We start from the raw sequence: 15,229 nt of genomic DNA, 5'->3' as shown, positions 1-15,229 counted from the left end.
CAAATAAATGAAGTTTAAAAAAAATCCATTTACAAACCAAAATGTATTTGAAACTTTTGAATCATCAAAGTAGCCACCTTTGGCTGATTTAACAGCTGAACGCACTCGTAGCATTCTTTCCACAATGGAAATCAAATATTCTTTTGAAAATTGTTTCCAACTCTGTTGCAGATGTTCCCCTAAATGTGTAGCACTTTTAGGTTGCTTTGCTTTCACTCTTCTGTCTACTTCATCCCAAACCATGGGGTTTAAGTCTGGAGATTGGAGACTAAGGCAGTTATGGCATAGCTTAGACTTACGTTTTGGGTCATTATCTTGCTGTAGAATGAACCCCTGACCAACTAGGCGCATACCAGAGGGTATTGCATGGCATTGCAGAATGCTGTGGTAGCCTTTTTGGTTCAGGGTACCTCTCACCGACCCTGGATCCAGCAAAACAGTCCCAGACCATCACGCTTCTTCCTTCATTTTTGACAGTTGATGTCACACACTGAGGAACCATCCTTTCTCCTACTCGACAGCGTTCAAAAATCTTGCATGATGAACCAAAGATTTCCAGTTTTGGTTCATCAGTCCATAGTACCTTCTTTCAGTCTTCAGTAGTCCATTGGCGGTGTTTCATGGCCCAGGCAAGCCTCTTTTTCTTATTCTGACGTATTAGCAATGGCTTTCTTGCTGCAACTCGACCTGTCAAACCTGCAACACCAAGTCTTCTCTTTACAGTTGAAACTGAGACTTGCTTACTATGACCACTATTAAGCTGTGCTTAAAGCTGTTGTCCTGTGAGCCGACTATCACCAAGCTGTTGACTCTCAGAAACTTGTCTTCTGATTCTGTTGTGGCTTTGGACCTTCCAGACCTCTTCTTGTCATAGTTTTTTTTACCACATTTTTTACCTCGGACAGTTCACCACTTACCTTTGTACCATTTCAAGCTATTCATTGGACTTAACTACTTGAATTTCAAAAAAAAACTGGAAAAATTGTGGCATTCTAAAGCTTTTGACCAGTAGTGTATATGTATAAACATAAAGATTTATTCATGAGACTAGGTCAATACTTCAAATGGAGAACGCTAGAGAAAAGGCAAGAACACATTTTGTTCATCTAACCTTTATTCTTTCCAAAGATTGATTGACCAAACATGGAGAGCAGCCACTAAAGTTTTTTTTGTTTTGTTAGGCTTTATGTAAAATGTTTAATACTCAGGCATAAAATAAATATGCAAATTTAGATAAGGCACAACATTGAAGTGTTCTAGTCTGTTAAGCAGTCTGCCTCAGAGCTTTCAAACTACAAACACTTTTCTCTCAACAGTTTGTGTAGTTACTGATATCTGACTTTGTGCCAAATAAAAAGAAAAAAAATTATTTGCATTAATTTGCCGACTACTTAATGGTTTAGATAATTGTTAGCTACTTTTTTATACAAAACATATGCATGTTGCAACATAAAACAAAGTTTTTTTGTGTCTTCACTGCTTGATTCCTTTCAGACCACTCTGTAGGTTAGAAATTGTTTGTTGCAAAACCTCTGTACATACATTCTATGCACTGGAGCATTACATATCAGTGTTTATAAAAAGGGAGGGAACAAAATGTGAAAGTAGGCAATGAGTTCATCATGGAAGGAAGGACATAGTACAAAAAATGATTTTTTTTTAAAAAACGGTAATGTATAGAGGGGGGAAAAGTGAGAAAGGAAATGCACAAATGCAGAGGAGTTAAAGGAAGTGTTGAATCACAGGAAGGAGCGCACGTTGCCGTGTCAGCCAGCACTACTCGATCAATCGATCTGTACAGCAAACCTTTCATGTCAGCATCGCCATAAATGGCAGCGTATTGTGCTGAAGCTCACTTCAATCAGGACCAAATAAAATCCATGTCCTCGTAAACCCCATCAACTTCCTTTATGAGCGCTGCCATATCCCTCACCCACAGTCAGCCTCGTCATAACACTTGGCTGAGTTAGTGCCTCTGAAATACTCAAGTCTTCCACAGTGATTTACGGAACAGAAATGTGTCTGGAGAGGATCCAGCATTAGAGTAGCCTTTTAAAGCCCCTGACCTTCCAAATGAAGATGGTGAGAAAGGCTAAATACTGGTCATATTGGGCCTCAGCAGGATTTTATGGTAGCTGCTGCTAAAAGGAAACAGAGGGGGAAACAACTGAATGAATGGCTAACGATGTGGAAAGTTGAGCCGCTTCGATGATTAAAAAGACTCTTAACGGCACTGGATGCATTGAAAACCCTCTGCTTTTTTAGTTTTTGTTCCTTAGCCAATAGTTTGGGTTCATTTACAGTTCACCAGCAGGACAGCAGTTGGATGTAGCTGATTAAAGGCCTTTCTAAGCATATATACATCCAGTATGCTTGGAAAGACTTCTAATCAGCTAAGAGCCTTCAGTAAGTATACATACACTGAGTTATCAGTTTATTAAATACACCTCTAAAACTTAGTTCAATACAGTGCAGGAGCACTGCAGTAAATCCTTACTCTGTTGGGCTTGAATGCACTTGTCTGCAAAAATATGAAGAATGAAATAAATGTATGTCAATTTAAAAGTTTGTTGATTTTTTTCAAAGCTGTACTCACTAAAATGTTTTTATCTGCGATGGATCAAATGAATACATGTAAAATGAAAAGGATTCATAAGGACTCAGTAGTAAAACCACATGTAATTGTCAGAAACACTCCTGTTTCCTTCAGCGTCTAGGGCTTTTTGGTCTCTTTCAGCTCGTTTTTTTGGCTTTGCAGCTCTAATCAACTTGTTTTCAGTCAAGGTGTTCAGTCAAAAGGCTTACTGTACATTTACTGTACACTACCTGGCCAGAAGAGACACTCAGTTAGAGACAGACTGCTGAGATTTAAAACAATGCTGTTTATTTACAATGTACTTTGAAAGAGCTGGAGCTATAAAATTTAACTTAACATCAAGATGGCAACATAAAACTATCGAAACAAATCTAACTCTGAAGGTAATGAATATAACCAAAAAGAAAAACAAAATACAATATTTTCCCTCCTTTGATCCTTGAATGCATGTTTGTGCCATATATAAGACTGAGTAATATACCAAAGCATATTGCATGAAAGCTGCCAGGGTGTAGTAAAAACAATGTCAACTATGTATTTTTTAAATAGAATATTTCTCAGTTTATTTTCATCTTTAAAATGTTTCGTCTTACACATGACCAAATATGCATTCTCCTAGGACTGCTAATTAGACATATATTGACCACTGTACCATTCAGAGCTTGTATCTCCAGACCTTGCTGTGTCAATTTCATGCTCTGGGCCTGCCTTTAAAAGACCTTCATACATGGCACAATACCTAGTTCCTCTTCTACAGCAACTTTAGCTGCATCTTCATTTGCAGAACCAATGTCAAATTCACTAGTATCGTCAAATGATTTCAAATTGTATCACATTAACAAGGAGAGTCTTCAGAAAGACCATATTGAAAATGCAACCTCAAAGTTAAAACTGGCAGTAGAAAAAGAAGAAAAATGAATACGCCTGATATGTTTAACACGCAAGCTCTAAAACCTGTGATCACTTAACAAAAACTGAGTTCACCTATGATTTCTAGTTAGCCAGATTGCATGGTAACATGGTTATGAAATTACCCAAATTCTCTCTGTAAACCTGGCCAGTACTACAGTAAATGCATGGTCCTGACAGTAAAGCTCAAATATGACATCAATTCAAAGTACACTGCCATAATCGCATGGGTTTCTAAAGAAGGAAAAACTAAAAACTTTGAACTGACCAAGTATGTTGCTTCACTTTGCCACACATCCCCTCCAGCAAAAAGCAACTGAAAAAGTAATCTGTGAAGGATGTCAGAACATCTCTCCAGAAATAATACAGCCCTGGTATCCTCCATGCTGAGGGGGATTGAGTGTGTCATCAGAAAGAAAGGTGGACATACGAAGTACTGAAAAAGTAAAAGATTTGAAAGTAATGAAAGGTATACTGACTGCTATTGCATTGAGTTCCTATTGTGGGACCTGTGTATTAATATGGAGGGGAAAAACTGTTTTTTCATTTTACATAAAAGCAAATACCCCACTGTTAGTAATGCAGTTAATCTAAGGTGGTACAGTTTTAAACCATTTAACATTGAAGTCATACTGCATAAGGGTGCATTCATTTCTGTTGTATTCTTCCTGATATTCTCACACTCACTCGCTACAGTTGTTTTCCCCTGCTGTGTACCCTTATTCTGAGCTTGGGTGACTGATCCTCTCATGTCATTCTTAGAAATAACATACTTCCGAAAATTCTGCACAATGATATTATGATGACATTATACTCATCGTTGCTGAGACATGCCCCCCCCCCCCCCCCCCTCCAAACAAACATATTTTATACAAGGATATAAAATATACACTAATATACTAGTTTATATTAGGAGCTGTTGAGGGAGAGTCCACTCAGTTCAACATGTCAACTTCAATTAGCTCCCCAGACACAGTGCTGAAACATTTGGTTTATTCTTTACCTCTTCATTTCTTCTCACATCCTGGATGAGAAACTTCAAGTTGACTTCTCTTCTGTCTCTTTTCCCACCTGAGGCCACAAAATCAATGCCAGATTGAGAAGAGCAATGATGCAAGACAGCTTCCAGGCATCAAGCTCTGGTTTATTTTCTGTCTGTCCTCATTTCTCTGCTCAGGACCGATGCAGCAGCAGATAAAGGGAAGAATGGCCATCTGAATCCTGCCTTTCACCTGAAGGTGGTCGGACCAATCAACAAAACAAGTGGCCTCAAGGAGGTGAGTGAAGTGTGTCTGTTTGTGTAATACAGATGGGAGAAAAGAGAAGGGAGGGCAGAAATGGGAGGAAGTTAGTGACTTTCTCTTGTTGTGGTTTAATGAATAAGGGACTGTTCATTCAGCTGACCTTCCTCTTAAATGGCCTCATTTTATAGCAGGTTGTTATATTGTGTGACCACTTAATTTGTGCCTCCACCCACGTCCACTTCAGGCCTCTCCACTGGTTTCCTGAGCCTTAAGCATAATTCTATCAGGCCATTATTCCCTTGTTTTTATTGCATTTATTTAATTGGAAGGGTTAGCAGTTCAGGGTTAGATTACATTTGTCATTGGCAAGGAGTGAGAGATACAAAAGCAGCAAGAAAAAAATAGAAGAAAAAGATTTCAAGAAAGATGTAATAATAATAATAATAATAATAATAATAAATTGCATTAGCATCTTTTGCACACAAATTCAGCTCAGTGTAACAGCCCCTTCAGGTAATAATCTTGTTTCTTTCCATGTTAACATGTCCATATGGGGTTTTTATGTACTAGAAGACAAATCATGAAGTAAATAGGCAATCGAGGCCCTGACAGAACATTTCCTCCGTGAAACTGCAGTCTCAAAAACATACATTCCAATTTCCAGGGTCTCAAACGCATCACATTTAAGGAATCAATCCTCTGAGCTTGCAGGGTGGGTTTTTTATGTATCATTATTCTTCTTCAAAGTCCATTTACAGTTAAAACATGTATTGCAGACTTACTCCAAAATAAGTACATGCCATTGTGTAGCACAGAGTGCTGTTACAGTGTTTGAGTAGATTCATAGGTGAGCTGGTGTGCTTAAGCTGCAGCAAGCAGTTAGAAGTGTGTGGGCAGAGAGGCAGAGACTACATGGATCTGCACTTTCTAGAGAAAGCAACATTGTAGAGTTACATCTGAGCTATGTGAAGTATGAAAGGGTTACTTTCATGAAATAAACTTCTAAATATTTACCTTAGATACATTTCTATGGGTTCAATCAACAATCAGAGAGGAACTTTAAGAGTAATAACTTGAACTGATGACTGACATTTTGGAACATCAATAATATGCTTCTTCATTTGTTATCAAATGTAGTTACTCACATATGTTGCTGAGGTTTAAACTGCTTGCTTATATCTTGTACCATTTTGTTTTTGTCTCCTTGGCTCATAGTTCTCATCACCTGCCTCTTCTTGGCAGATGCTGTAGTGCTTTATTTCTGTAATTTGTCTCAGAAAATGGTACAAAAAAGCAATATATTTGGGGGAAAAAAGTTGTAAAATGGTGATGGTAAGTCAAATGGTATAAACATGGGATATGGGGGAAGTGGCTCCTTGACACAATCAATAGCTAGTAATTGTTGAATAATTCATGGAAAAATTGACACATATATCTTGAGATAAGAAGAAGCTCTTCTATAAGAAAAGGGACATTATTCAATGTTGAAATTAAAAATAGAACTACAAAGAAATTAAGGACTGGAAATCATCAACAGGTATTTTTGTCATTGGTCTTATGCAAATCTTGATGCAAATCCCCTGCAAATCCCCTGCACCTCTTGCAAACAAAATGTAATGAGTGAAAACAAGAGCAAATAGAGAGTACCTGATTTAATCAATAATAAGAACTTTACAATACATCTAAAAAAAAAAAAAGAAAGGAGTGGCAAAACTTTAACTTTGAAAACTGTATAAAGAGTACAAAATACTAAGCAGATCATTTTTTTTTAAAAAAACACATGAAGGAGGTAAAAACAATTCTCTTAAACAAGGGCATTAAACAGTAGGTGTTCTAAAAAGTCTTCTTGATGGAAATGTTAACACATCTTTCCAGAGCACAACTGGAAGAAAAATGACAATATTTGTGACTAAAATACTGTCACATTAACAGATACACACACAGGAGATATACTTCAAGTTGTGTAAAGTAGTTTTTGAAAAGGCTTTTTTCCATTTTATTTTTGAAACAGTAAGCTTCCAAAAATAACAAAACACTTTTTTCATTCACCTTACTGTACAGTTTCATATCTTTTACAAACTGAAATCTACATAAAAATAAAACTTTGCAGAAATGAAGACTGATTCTGGCAAAACATTCACAGGAGCTGAAGTTCACTTTGTTGCTTCCAGCTGTTTGCAGGAGTTTTTCCTCTGAGTTTATTTAATACCTGCAGCATCAGACAGCAGCAGGATCCACATGAGCATCTCCAAAGAGAAAGAGTTGAGTACAATGTATGCATGTGGAGCAACAGTAGTACCGCTATTAATTACTTAGAATTATAAATTTACATTGACACTGGATTAGTCAGTGAGATTCTCATTATAAACAGAATTTCAGTGTTTAGTTTTTTTTGGACAATTTGATATGCAGCTGTTCATTAGATTTAATCATTTGTTTATTAGTGCATTATTATACATACTGACATTTGATGCTCTGTCTGGTGCTGCATGTATGACAGACATGAAGCTGTGAGAAACATGAAGCTGTGAGAAACATTAACATATAAGTGACCTATTCAGTCGAATGACAGAGTCCCATCACTTTGTTTACCATGGACTCCAAAACAAAAGCAATTACTTTTTTCTGACATTTTAAATACGATGAATTCATTATTTAAGTAAAACAATTGCCAATATAGAGGTAATCTGTGATGGCTTAATGTAGGCTGTGACCAAAATTGTTGCATTTGTGACCTTTTTTTGAGAGTGTGCTTGTTAAAATTTCAAGTGATCTCATTACCGTAATTTCCGAACTATAAGCTGCTACTTTTTTCACATGCTTTGAACCCTTATATGGCTTATACAATGATGCGGCTAATGATTTTTACGGGTGAGCTTCATACCGTCAATGCGTTTAGCCTCGTCACATCAGACGAATGAAATTACCGAACAGGGCACAGTGGACCAATGAAACTGTTCGCATTAAATCATCGCACTCACTAAATTCTTCAGATCAGTCATTTTTTGCACTTCATGCACACACCCTCAACATGGAAAACACGCGAAGAAATGCGTATGATGCAGCTTTTAAGTGAAAGGCAATCAATCTATCTGTCGGAGAAGGAAATAGAGCTGCTGCACGTAAGCTTGGCATCAATGAATCCATTGTGAGACGTTGGCGTCGCCAGCGTGAACTGATTTACCGCCGTGTTACTGCCATGTTACTGCCGTGTTACAGGCACTGTTTGGGGGAAAAAAGCATTTATTTAATTAAAATTTTTAAAAAATCTTTCTGAGTAAATATCTCATGTTAGAATGTTGAACCTGCTGCTTATACAAGTGCGGCCTATATATGTACTTTTTTTTTTTTTTATTACAATTTTTCTTTTCAAATTTAGTGGGTGCAGCTTCAGGTGCGCTCAATAGTCTGGAAATTATGGTACTTGATGATCATTAATCTGTATTGGTGTCACTTTAACTGGCACAGGCAGCTACTGTGTTAATATGGAGTCACAGGAGTGCCACAATAAAATATAAATCTGTTAAAAAATAAGGAAATAAATGTGTAAATATAAAGAGAAATAAATAAATCTGTTAAAAAAATAAGGAAATAAATGTGTAAATATGAAGAGGAATAAATAAAAGAATAAATAAATAAAAGAATAAATAAATAAATAAATATATAAATAAAAGGTAAATTTTGTCTTTGCTTTTCCCTTTTCTCTTTTTTCCTTTTATTTTTCCATTTTGTCATTGTCTTTTCATTTTGTCATTGCCTTGTCCATTTTGTCATTGCCTTTTCCTTTTGACATTGTCTTTTCCATTTTGTCATTCCCTTTTCCTTTTGTCGTTGCCTTTTCCGTTTCGCCTTTGCTTTTACTTGATGGATTGAGCTGTCAATCAAATGGCTTTGGGCAGGGCTTTCTGTCCAGGGTGGGTAGTCAATACCTGATCACAGGATTCCTGCCTGACGCCACCTCCTAGCATGGCTAAAGTGAAGTGATGTCACTGGGCGCTTCGGCTGATTCTATCAGCAGACACTGTGAAAGGACTGTGATAGTTCGGTAAGTTAATGTTTATTTTCTTATTGGTGCCGGTTTTAATGCACTTTATATACACCTGTAGTGCCAGATATAATGTGTACCATACACTCCAGATGTCGAGTTTATTTGTGTGTGTGTTGACCAGAGAAGAGAGTTAGCGTACAGTAAATATTAGCTTTAATGTGAATTAGCGATGCTAACCGAGCTAGCTGCTCAGTAGTAGCCTGATTAAAGCTAATGTATCATTAAGCTAACGATGTTTGTGTTGAGTTTCATTTAAACAGCTGAAGTGTGTTGTGTTAGTGTAATGTGGTGCATTTAGTTAATAAAACTGTCAGTGGAGACGTTGGTTGACATTAATGTAGCATTTAGAAAACCTAAATGTGATTCAAACAGCAAGGTTAAGGTTCTGTGTTGTCAGTAGTCCTGAATATCTGCAGAGTCTCTTCACATGTTGTAGTACGTATTCCTGCAGTGTAGACTGGAAAAATAAACTCCATCAGACTAGATGTTCCCAATGATCCAGACCAAGGCTGGAAGGAAAACACACTAACAGTGAGGAAAAGATCTACAAGGTTCTTTCATTGCAACTGCTGGAACATTAAATATAATAACTGTAGTGTTCATCATTACTTTAATCATATTCTGGGAGTTTATTTTGCCAGTCTACACTGCAGGAATACGTACTACAACATGTGAAGAGACTCTGCAGATATTCAGGACTACTGACAACACAGAGCCTTAACTTTGCTGTTTTAATCACATTTAGGTTTTCTAAATGTTACATTAATGTGAACCAACGTCTCCACTGACAGTTTTATTGACTAAATGTACCACATTATACTAACACAACACACTTCAGCTGTTTAAATGAAACTCAACACAAACATCGTTAGCTTAATGCTACGTTAGCTTTAATCAGGCTACGACTGAGGAGCTAGCTCGGTTAGCATCACTAATTCACATTAAAGCTAATACTTACTGGACGCTAACTCTCTTCTCTGGTCAACACACACAAACAAACTCCATCAACATCTGGAGTGTATGGTACACATTATATCTGACACTACAGGTGTATATAAAGTGCATTAAAACCGGCACCAATAAGAAAATAAACATAAACTTACCGAACTATCAAGAGTCCTTTCAGTGTCGGCTGATAGAATCAGCCAAAGTGCCCAGTGACATCACTTCACTTTAGCCATGGTAGGAGCTAGCGTCAGGCAGGAATCCTGTGATCAGGTATTGACTACCCACCCTGGACAGAAAGCCCCGCCCAAAGCCATTTGATTTTGACAGCTCAGTCCATCAAGTAAAAGCAAAGGCGAAAAGGAAAAGGCAATGACAAAAGGAAAAGGGAATGACAAAATGGACAAGGCAATGACAAAACAAAAAGACAATGACAAAATGGAAAAATAAAAGGAAAAAAGAGAAAAGGGAAAAGCAAAGACAAAATTCACCTCTTTTATTTATATATTTATTATTTATTTATTTATTCTTTAATTTATTTGTTCTTTTATTTATTCCTCTTTATATTTACACATTTATTTCCTTATTTTTTTAACAGATTTATTTATTTATTCATTTCTCTTTGTATTTACACATTTATTTCCTTATTTTTTAAACAAATTTATTTATTTCTCTTTATATTTACACATTTTTTTCCTTATTTTTTTTAACAGATTTATATTTTATTGTGGCACTCCTGTGACTCCATATGTTAACGACAGTAGTAGAAAGTAATACTTTTATATGCACTGCTCATACAAAAAAGCACATGAAAGACAAAAATCACTCCGTTTCATTTTGGACAAATCTATCATTAGAACACCCAAGTGTACTCTTTTCTCGGTAGCTTTTGGTCACACACCTGTCTGAGCACCAAAGCTACCAAGCAACTCCTACCATAGCCTGCAATCTGGGGCGTTTAGGGAACAGTGGTAAATTGTAGTGTCTGTCCATAAGAAAATGTTCAGCAAGTGATGTGTTTTGCCTGTGAGAAGGTTTGAGGTGTGACCAAATAAGAAAGTTGGTGGTACTGGTGCTACCAGTGAAAAAGTTAGTCTGGAGCCCTGGCTTAATGCAACCGTAACCAACACAAACTCATAAAACGCTATTTCACTTGCTTTACAACAAAAGAACTAAATAACAGAAGACCTAAATCTATACAACAGCAAGATGGAAATTGGTCAGAAGTTATTTTAAACAGATTTTCTTTTTTAAGCTTGTTTTTGTTTGTCTTTCCTCTGATTCCAGCTTCCTCACACCAGCAAAGAGGTCCTGCCTCTCAGACCGGGCCTTGTGCCAAATGGTACCCAGCCTGTCAATGTTGTGCGACCTCTGAGACCTGCTCCGTCTCCCCAGGGTGGTCCCCGGGACCTCAAAGTGTTGCGACCGCCTCTGCCAGCTGGAAAGCCCCCAGCAGCACCTCCCAAATCCCCCATGACCACACAGCGACTCAGTCCTCCCAAGAAACCACTGCCCCTTAACCCGACACGATCGCCACTGGTAAGGCCCTCTTTGCCTCCTCTTCTGAACTGTAAGAAAATTCTGTTCAATTTTAAAACTGCAGCTTAAAGTCACACCACATACATGCCAGAATGAACCCACAAATGATGGGACCAGCAGAAACCATAGAGGCATCTCCACTGAAATAATTTTGTGGCTTGGGACTTTGTTGTTAAATAAATCCCAACTGTCTAACACCTCATAGAGATCATAGTTGTTATAGATTGTCGTTTTAATTAAAAATTTATGAACAATTTGGTTAGAATTAAGTTTCAACTACTTATATGTGAAAGATCTGTATGAAATTATCATCTTCTAAGCCACAGATATGTGAGATTAGAAGTGTATAGGTAGATATTTTGTTCAACTACATTCTTTGTATTACTACAACTAAATTAACCAGGTATACACGAAAGGCCATTTATTAGTAATTGAAAACTTTGCTTTGTAAGTTATTGACATTCATAGCAACCAGTAAGATATGTTTACCCTAGATATAGGCCAATAATATGTTTAATTGAAACAATGCAATCTTTTTGACATTATTTTTTTAAAAGGTTTTAAAAAATCATGAAGTAAACATTCAATAAAGGTTTGAAAAGTAAGTGAAATCACTGCTGCAAAAGCTGCCAGTTGATGGGAAAAAATATATTGTGAGTGAGCATTTTGCCGCCACGTTTAGTAGTTTGATGGGATTGATTTTGCCTGAGAAGGGCAAAGAGTCAGACTTTAAAAACCTGCTTTCAGAAAAGTCAAGATTGCTCATGACTGTAGCTACATGTGTACTTTGCAAATGCAAGTCCCTTTTGCAAAATACACAGAGCTAATGAGAAAACTGTAGAACTGTCTGTATCAGAGCGCTTCTTAGATGAATTGCAGAGATTTCTTATGAACCCTGAAGAAATAACAAGTAAAAAGGGCTGTATGTTTTTTTTTGTTTTTTTTTTTATCAGATTGCTTTCTTACTGATTTATCCTCCCAAACTGCTCTCATCAGTGCATCTTTGTGAAGTGTGAAATGTTTTGAAATTAGATCAAGGTTTTGTCATTTTGCTATTTCCTCGTTTGTGGCAAATATCCAATATTTCATGTGAGTGTATTTTTTGATCTGATCTCAGAGCTGTGCTGTAGCTGAGATTTTCAATCTACTACCTGTGTGAAGTTCCTCTTATCAGCCAGCTGAGCCAATTCAGGAGGGAACCTGGATCCAGACCAGCCTGACAATACACAATCTGTAACAGAGTTCTCCTGCCAGCTGTGTCTATGTGCCAAGTTTTTAGTGTTGTGTTGGCTGCAATTGGCTCCAAGTTGATAACCCTGTCTTTTGCTCTTTTTTTCGCATTTGAAACATTGATTATGCTCTTTTTCTTTGCAAAATTAGCACAAAGTTATAGTAATTCTTGGTTACTAAGGGTATATTTACGCCTGCCCTCATCAATGAGCCTTGGCGTTCTGTCACATTTGACTGTTCAGTAATCTAAATATCACTAATTCTTGTCTTTTAGTTGGTGTCTGAGCTGCAGCCCAGATCATCACCCTTCCCGCCTCAGAGGCCTCTCCCCCTCAGCCCAGCCAGAGGAGCCTCCCTCACAGTGAGTCCAGCCCGGGGCCCGGCCTCCAAACCCCCCCAAGGCCTCTTGGTCATGATGCCTCCAGCAGTAGGACCCAAACCTGTGGGCAAAGTCTCAGCCATCCCCCCTCTCAGAGCTCTCAGGTTTGAGAACACAGCTCGAACACATGCACAGACATTTTAGTGTCACGTAGTGTCAGCTTCCCAGGCATATGTGGTTCTCCTGTTCTCTGTTATTAGGCTAATTTGCACAGCAAGAACTTGTGGGCTGTTTTAGGGCAGCAGAAGCCTTTAGGTATTTTCCAGTAGCAGCTACCACCCTTGTAGAACTTCTTCCATGGCTGTTTTTTGTGCGGGAAAAACATACCTACTCCAGTATAGGTTGTTCAGAGAGGCACTAAAAAACTGCTGTGCTGGTCTCAATGCTGATAGGTTAAACTCAGAGAAGACAGCCCTAACTGGTTAAATGTAAAGAGGGCAACCTGCACATAATTTCAGTGCTACTTGTCAACAACTTAATACGTCTCTATGGCAATGAGCATTGGCAAGCTAATCTGCACAATTCATGTATCATTTATTCTTTTCACATTCAAATGAGACTCCAAAATCAGAAAACAAAACAATTCTCAGGCAAGGTCTGAAGTGTTCCAGCAGTCCCTGCACATGCATACAATGAGTTTAAATGTGAGCTGCAAATGTAGCTCAGTTTTTTAAGCCTATTTGTTTCCAAGTTGTTTATAATTAAATAGTTGTAATTATTTGACCCTGATGCACACTCCCATCTCTGATCCTGTTTATTGCCTCACAAACTGGACAGATTAAAAATCAAATTTAATTTTTAAATGAAAAAACAAAACAATTGTGTTGTTTTTTTGTTTTTCAGTTTTTAAAACCTAAATGTAGAAATGTATTATTTAATTAATGAAAAAACCAAAGTGTTGGATTTTCGCTTCAACTTTTTAAACCCAAAATACAAAATGCAGCTGTTGTTTTAATTTGTAGCAACACCGGAAGTCGCCAAGGAAGAACAGTTATGAGCTGGTCTGGATCGTGAACATATCTAGAATGGCTGTACTCGAGTCCTTTTCCATTTTCATTCTCTTTGAGAGTGGCAAAACCCACACAGAAATCAGCGACAGTTTGTGTCGCTGTGGAGCTCCACATTGTTCTATAATGAGAGTCAGGAGGTTCTGCATGGAGAACAGTTTAAGAAGATCAATCATGTGTCCAATGCTGATTTGGAGAGAGCTGTAATTTCCAGGTTCTGATATATTTTATCAGATCCAGCTGATGTTCTGCTGCGTGTTGTTGTGATGCATTTTATCAGATCCAGCTGATGTTCTGCTGCGTGTTGTGATGATAGGAGGCTGCTGAGGCTCTGAGTGTTTCTGAGAACAAACCCGAGTTAAACCTGAAGTTCTGCTCTGGATCTGTTCCACTGAACTCAGACTAACACACAGCAGTGGACATGCTTCTATGTTGTGGGTTTTCTTGGTGAGACATTAATTAGTTTTGTGTCTCGTTATTAACCAGGCAGCCAGTGTTAAGTTTTGACTATCCCCAGTTAACCTGGATGTGTTTCCTGAACAATCACCAGGTGTTAAACACCTGACAGGATGACAAAGATCTATGTGGATGAAGCAGGATGTTTATCAGACTGATCGGTGGCATGATGAGTCAGACTGTGGTCTCTGATTTTATTTCTGGATTCCATCGTTTCCTCTCACCGCTCATAAAAATAGGTATTTTTTTATTTTGGCCAGCACATTTCTTTTTACTGTCTATAGGTGATATTTACATGGTTATAGACTTTATTAAGTAGTGATGCCGACGTTTTTCAGCAGGTCTTCTTTATCTAGTATCTTTATTTCACACACAGTTAGGTGTGGTCAGGACGAATCTGCGATGAAACATCTGGAGACGGAAACTATCAACAGTTCAACTGATTAAACTGGAGTCGCCAGAGTTCTTCACATTTTAATACTTAAAAATACTTATTTGGAATATTAAAGCAGTTTTGTTCGCACTGAGATCATGAGCTCTCAGTGTGATGTCTGCTCCCTCTAAATAAGACAAACATGTCTTCGTTGTTTTCAGAGTGCATAGTGCGGAGTTTGGGACAGAGAAGTGAAGTCAAGTCACCACGAGTTATGCCTTTGATTTCCTGTTCTGCCTGTAGCTTCCAAATGGGGAAAGGCTTTTTTTTTTGTCTAGACTTTAAAATTGGTAAAAACACAGTGTTTTTTCTTTCTCTACTTTTCATTTTTCAAATTTAATTTTTAAACGAAAAAACAAAAAAGCGATTATTTGTTTTTTTCTCATTTTATTTTGAAACGGAAAAACGAATAAGCGAACCATACACGGATTTACACGGATTCT

The 15,229-nt window shown here is 37.6% G+C and overlaps 1 protein-coding gene across 1 annotated transcript in view; it reads left to right on the top strand.

Annotated features, from left to right (window-relative positions):
* adam19a (ADAM metallopeptidase domain 19a) overlaps positions 1-15,229 on the top strand; it is a 265,930-nt gene that overhangs the window by 246,147 nt on the left and 4,554 nt on the right. The window contains exons 20-22 of the mRNA XM_055007585.1: positions 4,683-4,782; positions 11,030-11,281; positions 12,786-12,994. Coding sequence (XP_054863560.1) covers positions 4,683-4,782; positions 11,030-11,281; positions 12,786-12,994 — 561 coding nt within the window. The remainder of the gene's footprint in view (positions 1-4,682; positions 4,783-11,029; positions 11,282-12,785; positions 12,995-15,229) is intronic.

Source organism: Amphiprion ocellaris, chromosome 23, assembly GCF_022539595.1.
Source record: "Amphiprion ocellaris isolate individual 3 ecotype Okinawa chromosome 23, ASM2253959v1, whole genome shotgun sequence".
Lineage (NCBI taxonomy): Eukaryota > Metazoa > Chordata > Actinopteri > Pomacentridae > Amphiprion > Amphiprion ocellaris.
This window is presented reverse-complemented; position numbering and strand designations above follow the sequence as displayed.